The 14,153-nt window shown below is 42.4% G+C and overlaps 1 protein-coding gene across 1 annotated transcript; it reads right to left on the bottom strand.

The window, feature by feature from the left end:
* Window positions 1–1,512: 1,512 nt before the first annotated feature.
* Ticam2 (TIR domain containing adaptor molecule 2) lies at window positions 1,513–8,036 on the bottom strand. The gene is made up of 2 exons (XM_055622559.1): window positions 7,517–8,036; window positions 1,513–2,801 (listed from the first exon to the last, which is right to left on the bottom strand). The coding sequence occupies exon 2, from the start codon at window positions 2,740–2,742 to the stop codon at window positions 2,044–2,046; it is 699 nt and encodes a 232-aa protein (XP_055478534.1). The 5' UTR covers window positions 2,743–2,801; window positions 7,517–8,036; the 3' UTR covers window positions 1,513–2,043.
* Window positions 8,037–14,153: the final 6,117 nt, after the last annotated feature.

The following is a 14,153-nucleotide window of genomic DNA, read 5'->3' on the forward strand; positions in this document are numbered from 1 at the left end:
CATTAAATATCAATGATGATACAGATATCCAAAAATATCTGTTCATTGTAAGCATGCATTATGTCTTCTGCGATGATTACACTATGTATCACCTCATAAAAATTTAAGACTTTGCTTTATTGCTTTCTGGCTTCACTTTTTCCCATCCTGGGAGAGGACAAACGCCTTTAGAGCTCCATCAATCTGACCCTTTGATTTCACAAAGGAGAATAGCTGCCCACTGGCACATTCATCCTTAGTGGCAGTGATTGGACTGCAAATAGGTCTCCTGGCCCCTGATGGGCACTTTCTCATTATTTGAAATGAGTCATCCCTAGCCACATGCCCAGCCTGCGCTTGTTCTACTGCTTCAGTCTCAAATGGGCTAAAGCTCTGGGAGGGAAAGGTTACAGGTCTGCATGGCCCTCCCTGGCTTGTTATATACACGAGGCCCTAAAAGCAGAGGTGGTAGAAATACATTCTCTGCTTCTACCCAAGTGTTCAAAATCAACCCATAACAACACACACGTACATACGTGAGCACACAATGCATACACACATGTGCACACTCAGCCACACCATCCTCTATAAGATATATTCCCTGAGTCAAACACTGTGTGAAAGGGGCCTTTCTAGAGGCTAACATGAGAGGTTACTGATTTTAAGGCAAACAGCTGGTGAATCCCGTACTTTTCACAGGCTCTGTGAATAAAGCCTGGGTCACAGAAGACTACTAACAAGGTCAAGGCCCATCTCTACAGATTCCCTAGCTACCACACTCTCAAAAGAATTGCTAATTCCTGGTAGGAACTGGTTCCAAATTCCAGCAGACACAAAACTACATGTGGCTACATTGTTTCCAAAACCCTGACCATACTGACATCCACTTTGTTTTTGTTTTTGAGATAGGGTTTCTCTGTGTAGTCCTAGCTGCCCTGGAACCTGTGCTGTAGACCACGCTGGCCTCAAACTCAGAGAGCTGTGCCTACATCTGCCTCCTGAGCACTGGGATTAAAGGCATGCACCACCATTGCCTGGCCCTGACATCTACCTCTGATCTCCTACTAATATGCATCAACCCTGCACATGTCCCATCCTGGCCACCCATATTTCTGGGTGACAATGCAAGAATGCTTTGTGGTAATTGATAATCATAAGAGAAGCAGGAAAAAAAGGTAGTCAAACCTCTCATGGCCAGAGCTATTTTCTTCGTGTCTTTCGATTTTCAGTATCATATTTTGAAAATGTCTGTCATGCATGCCTGTTTATGGCTCAACACAAGAGGTAAAAATATTCATGAACTATGAATAATCAGTTTATCATCAGAAAGTTCCATAGTCCTAGGCCTGCAGGAATGTACCTTTCTTGTGCTCCACAGATTTCTTGAAAGCAGACTCACTAACATCTAAGCATTTCTTAAAAACTGCTTTTTAAAATTTTTAATTTTTTATTAATTATAGTTTATTCACTTTGTATCCCAGCTGTAGCCCCCTTTCTTGTCCCCTCCCAATCCTGCCCTCCCTCCTTCTCCTCCCACGCCCCTCCCCCAAGTCCACTGATAGGGGAGGTCCTCTTCCCCTTCCCTCTGACCCTAGTCTATCAGGTCTCATCAGGACTGGCTGCATTGTCTTCCTCTGTGACTTGGTAAGGCTGCTTCCTCCTCAGGGAGAGGTGACCAAAGAGCTAGCCACCGAGTTCATGTCAGAGACATGAACTCCCTTGCTAGAGTACCCACTTGGACACTGAGCTGCCATGGGCTACATCTGTGCAGTGGTGCTAAGTTCTCTCCATGCATGGTCCTTGTTTGGAATATCAGTCTCAGAAAAGACCCCTGTGCCCAGATTTTTTTGGTTCTGTTGCTCTTCTTGTGGAGCTCCTGTTCCCTCCAGGTATTTCTATCCCCCACTTCTTTAATAAGATTGATTCCCTGCATTCTGCCCAGAGTTTGGCTATGAGTCCCAGAATCTGCTTTGATACCCTGCTGGGTAGTCAGAAACTGCTTTCTTAAGTGAAGATGAATCATTTTGTTTAGAAAACAGGAGCCAGCTGGGTGTGTGCTTCATCTCAGGCAAGAAACTGTCTTCGCATCACATTTCGTGTCTCCTTCCATACAGTTTGTTGCCTCTCATACACAGATTCCTGGAAAATTTTCCCCACTTGTGTAGAAAAGCCTTGGCTCTCTTCCTCTAAGGCATTGATGGTTTGTAGGGCCAAGGGAGTCCTTTCCCTAGAAAGAGGGCTGTTCAGGGGCCGCATGGGTATGACAGAGTTGTACTTGTGTTGTCTGTTCACAGAATTCATCAGGGATGTGTAGAACTGGAAGTTACACCAGGTGTCTCTTAAAAAGTTCTCAGTCAGTAACAAGATTGTCCATGCAGACCCATTCACCGCATCATCTAGATTTTGCAAATGCAGCCTTCCACACGGCATCTCAGCAAAAATCATTCCTGGCCTGATACCAAAGTCATTTTGCAGTACATTCTGGACTCTGAGGGCCTCATCTGTGTCATCTTCTGCATGCAGTATCACAAATTTGAGGAACTCTTCTTCAGCTTCCTCCTCAGGCATTTCCCCTTTTGCCTCAGTGCCCTCTTGCTCTCCTGTTGGCTGCCCTGCTCTGTTGCTATGCCCCACAAGACCAGGCAAGGACACAGCCTCAGAGTTCTTGGCCTCTGACTCATGGCAGTCTTGATCTGCATCCACACTATGTCTTTTATGCCAAGAGAGAGGGCAGTTATCTAGTTTAGACTTCCCAACACCCATGGCAGACTGGCGGGGGCAGACAAGAGAGCTTTATTTGAGTATCAATGTTTCTTTTCAGTCTAAAAAAGGAAATAACAAAGCAGAATATTACATGTTTAATCAAAGTATTTAAAACAAAAACTTTCAAACTGGAAGAAAAAAATCAAAAGGACCATAACATAAGGGCCTAAGAAACAAATGGCAGCCACCAAGAAACAAAACTATCAGATTTTTTTGAGCCTCACAAGGGCTGCCAGAGACAAGAGAAAGCTTTTGGTAGCAAACACAAATAGGATGTAAATATCCTAAAGATGAATGATAGTTGCTCTACTGTGTCAGCACCGAGAGGTCTGAAATGTCAGTATTCAGGATTCACTGTATTACCAAGGTGCTAGAAGTGACTGAAAAGAAATTAACATATACAAGAAAATTTTTCTCCAGGTGGTCCTAGGAATGTTAGAGAACATATATCCACCCAAGTAACGTTAACATCTCGGTTTGGATCAGAATCTAGAAACTAAGATCTGCAGGGTTTTTTTTGTGTTTTTTTTTTTTTTTTTTTTTTTCCAGGGAAGCCAACTGAGAATGATGTCATTTCCATTCATTCTTTTGTGAGCTGAAATTCTGGAATTAGAAGAATTAGACCAGCTGCAAAAGAAAAGTAATCCACACGAACAGAATTTAAATAACTTCAGGAGATGTTGGAAATGTTAAATTCAAGGAAAATTCTTTTATCAAAAAAAAGGAAACTTAGGATAGATAAATATTGCTTTCATATTTTTTATATAAGATACAGGCTATCTTATTTATTCTCTATGCTCAAAGACCAGATGAAAAAATAAACTAGGCTTTTGATCCAATGCCTTTTCCCAGCTCACACACGTTCTTGGGCTGCCTTTCTCTTTCTTAATGAACTTTCTCTGTTTATACCACTGTATATGTTTATATAGTCACATACACAATGACCTAAATAATAGTTACAGAGACATACATAATTCAGATTGAGAAGTGGTGACAGTGTTAGGAAAAGCACATACAAAATTTCATTCTAATGCATATGCAGGATAAATGCTGCTGCCCCTGGTTAGTGAAGGAATTGATGGCCACTGCTTGTCATTGATGATACTTTGAGACCAGGCTCCAAGATGCTAGTTGATCAAGAGGTATTCTAACGTACCATTCTAAAATATTGCCCACATACATTGCAAATAATAAAACCTATCTGATTTGCCCCTTCTTTGCTGGCCAGGACCCACTGCTGCCTTTTGTTGCTGGTGAGGGTCTCCTGAGGTCACTGTTCATCATGTGTGTCCGTATGTGTTTAGTATTAAGAACGGTGGAAAAATGGGGCAGAAAAGGTGAATGAGAAGTGCTGGTGGATGTTTTAGTTTTAAATAACTGAGGAATAAAAGACAGAATAAAGAAAGACTAATGAGGACAAGAAGTATCTGTGCAGATACCTGGAGGGAGATCCTTCTGGGTAGAGAACAGCAAACAAACATACAGGTCCTGAGGCTGTTGAATGCCTGGCTTTTGAGGAGCAATAGAAGGTGGGGGGATGGGAGGAGCATGAACTGAGCAGGAGGAAATAGTGAGAAAAGGCAGAGAGGAAGCTTGATCACTCAGTAGTTGCACTAGGACAGAGTGGAGAGTGAGTGCAGATGCAGGAATACCAGTTACAGTCCATCATAGAAGCCCAGCAGAAAGTAGTGGTGGCTTGAGACAGAGTGGCAGCAAAGCAAGTCGCTGGATTTGGGACACTCTTTGAAAACAGAACTGAAAGGAGGTGATGCTGAGTAGGCACCAGAAACTGTGGAGTTAGGACAAAGTCAACCCGGGAGATGCATAGTTGGCATTTATCTTCATAATGCTGTATTTAAAACCTAAAGACCATGTGAGATTATTAAAGGAAAGAGTATAGACCAGAAAGGGAAGTGCCTAGGAGCTGAGCCTGTCTGGTACTTCAACCTCATAGAAGTCATGAAAGAACCAGCAAAGAAGTTGGAGTTGGAGTGGTGGGGACTGTGCCGCCCTAGAAGCCAAGGGAAGAAACAGTTCAAGAGGGTGTTTGTCTTCAAATGCCTCTGATTGGCCCAGGGTGTCGAGCACTGAGAAAATACAGAGAACACAGAGAGATACCATTAGGATGAGTAGACTTGGCACAGTGGGGGTGCAACAGCAAGCTACCATTTCAGTAGAGTTCAAAAATAAGACAGAAAAAAAGCAATATAGAGTGTGTGTGTATGTAGGATGAAGAACAACCTACAGTGTCAGTCCTCAGGGCCTACATGCCTTTTTTGAGACAGGAATCTGTAGCTCAACAATTAGAGTATGGCTGGTTGGTCAGCAAGCTCCAGTGATCCAAGTTTGCTGGGACCACAAAAACACACCTCCACCCCCAGTTTTGTTTTGTTTCTTAAACATTGGTTCTGAAGATCAAAACCAGTCTTCTTGAAAGCACTTTTCTGAGTTATCTCCTGAGCCCTAAAAAGCCATTTTGAAAAGTTTTATCACAAAGAACAAAGGTAGAAAAATGAAGTAAGGCTGGCAGAGGGGAAGGGATACCTAGAGAAGGTCATTCATAAAAATGCCTGTCAGTGGCAAAGAGCAGGTATTGAGGAATAAATTGATTCATGCATGAAGTAAGGGGCAGACAGTGATGTGCTGGGTAGGCAAGATGGAGTAGTCAGCCTTTGCCAGGTAAACAGGCAGGATTAATGGCATGGGTACAAATGTGTGCGTGCATGTGTGTGTGTGTCAGGGCTAGTAGTGGTGGATATGTGTAGATAGTCTCTTCTTCAACCATTCCCAGGAAGACAGGATAGAGACCTTTCTGCAAACTGCCTCAGATCTCATTTTAAAATGTAATGGGAGGCTCCTGATGGAGAGAAATACCATGTCTCCATGGTATTATTCCTCCCCAACCCCAAAGCTGATGAGCCTCAAGCTCCCTCTTCAGCCCAGAGGATATCTGTGTTAGGAAGGATAGCAGGCTAGAGCAGCAGAGCCCTCCTTTCTGCAGCAATTTCCCAGGAGGTCCCTCTGGGGTGTCCCAGGTCCAAGCCATCTAGTCCTGCCCATGACATCAGTATGAACATCCCTTTCTTGCTAAGCTTAGTCTCTCCATTCAGCTCTTTGTGATGGTTAATTTCATGTGTTGCCTCACTCGGCCTTGGTAGCCCAGTGTTTGGCCAAATACCAGTCTACAGAGGTTATTGACGTTTACATCAGTAAACTCTGAGTGAATGGGATTAGCCTTCATAATTAGCCACATCCCATCAGCTGGACAACCAAAGGAAGGACTCTGCCAGCAGAAGGCAACACAGTCTTTAAACTCAAGAATGTAGCAACTCATTCTTGTTATTATTGGTTGTTGTTATTCTGGACTGGAGACTGAACCTAGCTCCTAATGCTAGGGGCCATTTTATCCCTGAGATAACTTCCCCAACCTCAGGAATGCTCTCTCTGAATTCTCAGCCTGGTTTGCCCTACTCAGCCCTCTCAGTCCTACAAACCATTTCTTTAAAATGTATCCTTCTCCCCAGCCTCCATGTATGTCACATTGGTCCCGTTGTTCCAGAAGGAACCCTAATGTAATATCCTTCGGAAGGCTGGAGAGGTAACTTACCTGATAGAATTCTCACTTAAGAGTTTCCTGTCATTAAGTTAAAAGTTAATGTTCATCTTTTAGAAACATTAGACCACCTGGGAAGAGAGGCTCTCAAATGGTAGGAGTAAAATTATAATTAATGAAAATCTGATAAAATGCATATACACATAAACTTTCAGTCTGTTTATCACAGGAAGAGATTAAATATTTAAAGGGGAACTTTTGAAATGCAGTGCATTTAAAATCCTAGTATGTTTGTGATACTTGAACTGGCGAGCCTTTTTTTCTTTCATATCTGAACTGCACCATCTTGTGGTAGAAATACGTAAAATCAACGGTTTCTTGTCTGACTAAGGCTTTGTTGGAAAGTTATTTTACATCTAGACTTGCTGGGCACTCAAGGAGGGCAACCTGCAGCAAGAAGCAGGGAGCAACAGCAAGGATCAGCCTAATCCTCAGAAGCGCTCAGGAATCAGGAGAGAACAGGGTTAAGAGAGGAGGTTGGGGAATTTAGAGTAGAAGAGACTTAAGAGTATTATGTTAGGGATGTGGAGAAATGACTCCGTAATTAAGCACTCATACTGGGCTTCCTGAGGAGTTGCGTTCAGATCCCAGCATCCATGTTTGATGTTCACAACTGCCTGTAACTTCAGCTCCAAAGGATCCAATGCCTTCTTCTCCACCATACCTCCCAAACCATTACACTGTCTCTACCTTATTTTCATTTTAGATCAACAACTCTCCCTTAATATATATATTTCATTCTTTCCTAATATCTAGTCCATTCTCCAACCAGCAGTCAGACTGAACTAAACACACATACCTGATCAGGTTAATCCCATCTGCAACGCTGATATGACCCACTGTACTTAGAATCCAAACCATGACAAATAATGTCCTATATGGCTCCTCCTGCTTTACTCTCTCATCTCACACCTTTCTATTATTCCTTCAGTGCATCAGCCTGGAGGTCTTCATGGGCCCTTTTTAGTTATGACTGGCTTAGTTTCTCTTATAGCAGGACCTATGAAGACATTTTTATTGTATGTTTGTCATGAGTAATGTGAGTTTATTTTCTTATTATAAGAGCTCTTGTACATTGGCTATCCAATATTCTATTAGAGATCATGATGATTAATCTTTATTGTCAACTTAACAGGGTTTGGATTCACTTAGGAAACATACCTCTGGGCATATCTAGGGTGTTTCTAGAGTAACCGAGGAGGGAAGAACCATCTGAATGGGTCAGCAGTCCATGGGCTTGGGACTCTGAATGAAAAAAACAAACAACAACAACCAAAAGAACCCAAACAAAGAACATGAGCGGAGAACAGCCTTTTTGCTTCCTGACTGTAGCAAAATGTGACCAACTGTCTAACCTGCTGTGATGGACTGAGGTCCTCTGAACTGTGAGTCAAAATAAATACTTCTTCCCTTGAGTTGCTTTTTGTCAGGTGTTTGGTAAAATAATATAGGGTCAAGTAACTGAAATGTCACAGATTTGTTATGGTAGGCCACTGCTATAACCCCAGTTACATAGGAGGAGGATCACAAGTTCAAGCCTGTCTGGGCTGCAGAGTGACCTCATGATCAATTTAGGCAACTAATGAAGAGCCTGTCTCGGAAATTTACAAAGGGCTAGGGGAACAACTAAGTGACTTGTCTAGCATATGCAAAGCTTGGGGCCCAGTCCCTAATACTGAAGAACAAAAAAGACCCCAACTCTGGCAAATGTAAATGCAAAATGCTAGTTTATATTCCTATGGCAGAATCCTCTCATAAACATCAATAATGTTTATGAACAAATTTAGTTATAGGACAAAATCCTTCTGTAATACTTAGTTGATATAAGATAGTATATATAGGATGATCTCAGCTTTGTAATACAAAATACAGATAAAGTAGGCAGAAAAGAACTATACCAAAAGGTTAACATTGTTTATCTGTAGACGCTATGCATGTAAGAACATGTATTCTTTGTTCATATATATATATATATATATATACACATATATATGAAGAATACACATATTTCTCACATACATAAATATACATAAGTTTATGTATTTTATAATAATTATGCTATATGAAGAAAAAGGAGATTAATATATAAGAAATATTTTCTAGGTTTTGTCTTATTTATTTATTTATTTTTTATTTTTAAATAATTTTATACATTTACTTGTATCCCAGCTGTAGCCCACTCCCTCTTTCCTTCCCAATCCTCCCCTCCATCCCTCATCTCCTCCCTGCCCCCTTCCAAGTCCACTGAGAGGGGGTGTCCTCCTCTCCTTCTGTCTGGCCCTAGCTTATCAGGTTGCAATGTCCTTATCTGTGGCCTAGCAAGGCTGCTCCTCCCTCAGGGGGTAGGGGAAGCTCATGAGTTCATGTCAGAAACAATTCCTGTCCCCCTTACTAGGGAACCCACTTGGATACTGAGCTGCCATGGGCTATGTCTCAGCAAGGGTTGTAGGTTATATCCATGCATGGTCCTTGGTTTTGTCTTTTAAAATGCAATTAATTCAAGGCCCATATAGCATGGGTTAAGCCATCTTCATATTTAACTGTATTTAATTTTTACATATATGCAAATTTTACAATGGCATGGGTTTGTTAATACCACAGTAAATCCAGCTCCCAGACTTTTTCTAGCCCCCCCAACTATAAAAACACTGCTTAGTCACCTGAACATAAGCATTGTCACAGCACGAAAAAGAGGCCCCAGAGAAAGCTAATGCTTAATTACTTTAAAAACTGCCTCTGTCAGAGGACAAAAACAGAAACAGAAAGTTGATTTTCATCTGGCCATCTAACTGTCTCTTAGCCTTCCTTTCCACTCCCTGCCAAATCATTGCCTATTCTCTTTGGTATATGTGATGGTACCAAATTCAAAGTTCTGGGGTTATGGGCACATTGTACCATTTCTAGCTCTTTTCTTTCACTTTATATATTTAAAGGACAAAATGAGAACTTGTATTAAAAATATCTCCCAAACAAGAAAGATGCTTTGTTTTTTTAAATAGAATTTTAAGGCAAGGTAGTGGTAGAATGGCACTTAAAGAAAAGATGGTCAAATAGTTTTAACATTAGCAGAAGCAAAACAGATGTAAAGATATTACAATTTCAGCTGGGAAGTGGTGCCGCATGCCTGTCATCCCAGCACTTGGGAGGCAGAAGCAGATGGATCTCTGAGTTTGAGGACCACTTTGTCTACAAAACAAGTTCCAGGACAGCCGAGTACACACAGAGAAACCCTGTCTCAAAACACAAAACCAAACAACAAAAAAGATATCAACATTTCACAGAACACAGTAGTCCATTCTTATTCCTGGTTGTTTTCCTTCAATTTCAGTTACATGAGGTCAACCACAATCTAAAATTTTTAAATGGAAAAATCCAGAAATGTGTAATTCTTGTTTTTGATTTCTTGCTGTTCTGAGCAATGTCCCACCTGGACCTGAGTCATCCTTCTGTCTGGCATATTTACACTGTATATGCTACTTGCCTGGCAGTCACTATGTAGAATATCAGATAATTGTCAGAAAAGTACAGGATATGTATTCAGGTAATCCTTATTTTGGTAATTTTATTACAATATGCTGTTACCATGGTTCTATTTTATCAGTTATTAATTTCTTACTATGCTTAATTGATAAATTAAGCCTCATTGTGGGTATGCGTACAAAGAAACCCTTATTTTCATATGCTTTAAGAGGTTCCACATTTTCAGGAACAATCCAGCAGGAGGGCTGCTGTACTAGAATAGCTTCAGTACCTGCAGCTCAGTCACAGGCTAGTGGCAAAATATTTCTTGTTATAACAGGGCAGTATTCCCTTCAGATGCACATGAGAAGGAACACAGGAGTGAAGGAGTAAAGTCTGTGGTAGTTAACTGTCACTGTGGCAGAGGGAAGACAGAAGAGATCAGGAACTCATGCTTTCATAGCCACTATAAAAGCTTTTTTTCTCTTCCTTTTATTTTTTTTTAATCATTCTGATGAGAAATTACCAGATAGCTTTGAAGAAAGTAAAAGTTCTGACATACTAACTGCAGAGAAGCCAGGGTGGGAAGAAAAACCATAATCTCCTATGGTTTAGCTTGAGAGGAAGAAGGCAATCAGCCACTCCTCAGCTTCTGTTTGTTGGTTAAGTGTGGGGTCTGAGCTAAAAAGAAGTTAAGCCTGACATGGTGGTGCATGCCTTTAATCCCAGCACACAGGAGGTAGATGAATCTCTGTGATTTTGAGGCCAGCCTGGGCTACACAGTGAATTCCAGCCTACACAGAAAGACCCTGTCTCGAACAACAGCAGCAGCAACAGCAAAAACCCAACCAAAAGAATAAAGACAAGAGTGATTCCTGGGGCTGAGGACATAGCCCCGAGGTAGGGCACTTGTTGGTCAGACACAGGGCTCAATGCCCAGTGCTAGCAGAAAATAACAATTCTTGGAGTGTGAACTTACATGAATGGCAGCAGTTTTCACGGAGACGTGGAAGGTTACAAAACGAAAGCACAAGAGAGCGAGGACTGAGTGTGTTGTGTATAATCTCAATAGTTTTGTTTGCATATACTAAATTAAAACATCTATCAGATTGCTAGTTGGACATGTCAAAAGACCTGGATGTATGCTGGCAAACCTAAAAAGAAGTAAAGCTAGAGATTACAATTAGGAAGCCATTATCTTATAGGTGTTACCTATAGTCAGGGACTAATGGTTCTGGGTAGAAGTCATCTTAGGCGAAAGTATCTCTGGAAAAAGATGATGGCCAAGCCCCGAGCCCCGTGGCACCTAAACATTTAGTGATTGAGAAGCTTAAGTGACCAGCAAGCTGAGAGCACAGGAAAACTCAGTAAGTTGCAATGAAGTCAAATGAAGAAGACAGACCATGGAGGAGGAGCACATCAAAGACAAGAGCAAATGACTGCTCAGGAAAGAGGAGTACTGAGAACTGTGGACGGATACCAGATTTCACAAGACTGTCCCGAATGACACCCAGGGCTAGCAGGGGGAAAGAGAGGGGGAAAAAATAGGAGAAGTAGGAATGGAGGCCCAGAGGCAAGGCTTTCAAAGAGGTTATTTTACAAAAAAGGAGCCAAGAAGTGGGGATGTTTGTCCTGGGGGAATTACTTAAAGATGGTATTTAACATTATGCATTTGTTAAAATAATGAATAAAAAAAACAAACAAATGAGAAGCAAATGAGATATGATTGAACAATATAAGCATGGTTAGTACATCAAGCCTCACACAGCGGCACTGACTTTGCCTCAAATATAACTTATTACTCTATTTGCGCTCATCTGTTTTCTGATATGATATAAAATGCAGCTAACTTCGGTTATGTCCATCACATTACTTAGTGTTAGGTGAGGGGTTTTGTTGCTCTTTGTTTTCTGCAAGACAGGGATTCTCTTGTAGCTCTGGCCATCCTGGAACTCGATCTGTAGACCAAGCTGGCCTGGAATTCAGATCCACCCCCCTCTGCTTCTTGAGTGCTGAGATTTAAGGCCTGTGCTACCACCACCCGACAAAGTGTTGAGTAAGTAAAAATTATATTTTTAAATACTTTAAAAAGGTTTACTGCTCTAGAAACTTTGAGTGGTCCTAAGTAATAAAATATGAAACCACCTCACAGCAGCCTGCAAAAATGACTTCCATTCAAATTAGCCCTAGAAAAGCAGAAAGAACAAAGAAAAACCCACAAAACTTCATGCACTGGCTCTGTGTGGCTGGCTGAAGCTGGCAGAGAGCTCTAAACGCCTCTTAAGACACTGGCACCTTTCAAAATTACATTCTCAGCACTCCATAGGCTAAGGCAGGAGGATTGGAGTTTGAGGCTAGACTGAACTATAAAGAGATGGAGGCTAGTCTCGACTACATGTCTGTTCTGTAAAAAAGTTTTCTAGTCAAAATGAAACACATGACTAACAAACAGGGACGCAGGGTTTCCCTTCAGAACAGTGTCTGAGGGGCAGGCCTCGTGCCTCTCCATTGGAGGGCTGCCTGTTCTGAAGGGAACCCCGCGCAGACATGGGCCACATGCTACTCCCCAGCCTGCCCGTAACTTGCCTGGGAAGCAGTGCTGCACGGCCACGAGGCTCTTCAGTCTTCCTCTCACACTGAGCAAGCCCTTGCTGATAGGTCACTTGCCACAGAGGTCCGAAAGTTAGGATGTGACTGTCGTAAATCTGGTTCCAAAGCCAATGCGCGGCTCTGCACACCACACCCACTGAGACTGCAGAGGACCAAGTCCAGGGCAGGCCATGAAGCCCTTAGTTTAGTGGTCGTGCTCTGTGTCTCTGTGGGGTCCCGGCCTGGACAGACTGGGCCACCAGCTACGAGTGCAGGGTGGGGATGCACTGTCACCAAGAGGAAGCAGATGGCTAAGGGCGGAGGAGGGGAACTGCCTTGGGGAACTGTCACTCAGGCAAATACTGGCTGGGTTCACTGGTTTCTGCTCTCTTCCTTTTAAGTTTCTGTTTTTCTCCTTTTAAATGAAGCTTCGAATTCCAGGCTAAAAGAAACAAGAAATGGAATTCCACTTCTGTCTGTTCCTTACAGACCAAATAAAGCCGAAGGCCAATAGAAAACAACCAACCAAACTATCCAAAAACAACAAAAATCAAGTAAAAGTACAAACTTTCCAGAGCTCCTGACCTTGATTTTTACCTTAGACTCCAATGCTGGTCATACCTGAAAAGTTTAGTTACATCTTCTCTTCTTTCCCTTTTAATTCTGACATTATGGTGATTTTGAGACAGGATCTCACTATGTAGTTCTGGTTGTTCTTGAACTCACTTTGTAGGATGAATGAAAAAAAGAAAAAAATAAGACATGACTGTTCCTAGACATGATGGAGGAGACAATTTATTGTAGATAAAAGGGAGAGCATAGCCAGAAGCAGAGACATCTGAGAGAGTCCAGAATGGATATGCCCCTGAGCTGGGGATGGGGGTGGGAGAGGTTATGAGGGGAGGGATGGAGGAGAACTGGGGAACCAGAGGCAGCAGCAGAGACAGCAAAAGGTAAAAGAAAGGGCAAGTAACAAAAAAAATGGCTGGATTATAAAGGGAAAAGCCTCTGAGAGAAGGGCAGCCCAGCCTCTGGCCTGGAAAATTCCAGGGAGAGGGCAGGGTATGCCAGCCATGCCCTGTAAAAGGAGAGCCTAGCAGCTTGGTCTCCTTTGATATGTTAAATATAGGAACTTCAGCCATATGTCCCAGGGTTTGAGACTTAGACCAAGCTGGCTTCCAATTTACAGGACCTCCTTAGCTCTAGGTGTGTACCACCATGCCCAGCTAATTCTGGCAATTTTCACTTGCTGCCAAGGAAAGGAACTTGATCAAATCCAGAGAACCCACGGCTAACAAACTGGGCTCAAAAGTCTGTGCCTGTTCTCAGAGGCTTATTGCACAAAGCTCCAAGTTCCTCATCTCCCAGGCAGCTACCTGAACGCACCACTGACGGTGGTGCTAGGAGACAGTCACTACTCAAACTGCTGCCGTCTAGTGACTGGTCTCATCTTGAGGGCCCCGGGCTGCCTGGGCATCGCATCACTTGGCCTTTGTGCTCTTCTTGCCTCTTCTCTATTAAGTTTCCTTGGGCTGCTCCTCTTTCTGTCAGTTCTTCAAATCAGTGTGTTCCTTCTTTCCTCCTCCTCTTCCGTCTGCCATAGGGAAATATAAACTATTATGTGTACTACTTGTATACAGATTGGCATACCATCAGTCTAACTGTATGCACTGAAATTAGTTTGGGTCTGTATTCTGGTTCTCCTGGCTGGTTCAGAAATTCAAAGAACCTCCTGCTTGTGGTGAAGTAA

This window comes from Psammomys obesus, unplaced genomic scaffold, assembly GCF_907164565.1.
Source record: "Psammomys obesus unplaced genomic scaffold, mPsaObe1.curated_primary_1811, whole genome shotgun sequence".
In the NCBI taxonomy this organism is placed as follows: Eukaryota; Metazoa; Chordata; class Mammalia; order Rodentia; family Muridae; genus Psammomys; species Psammomys obesus.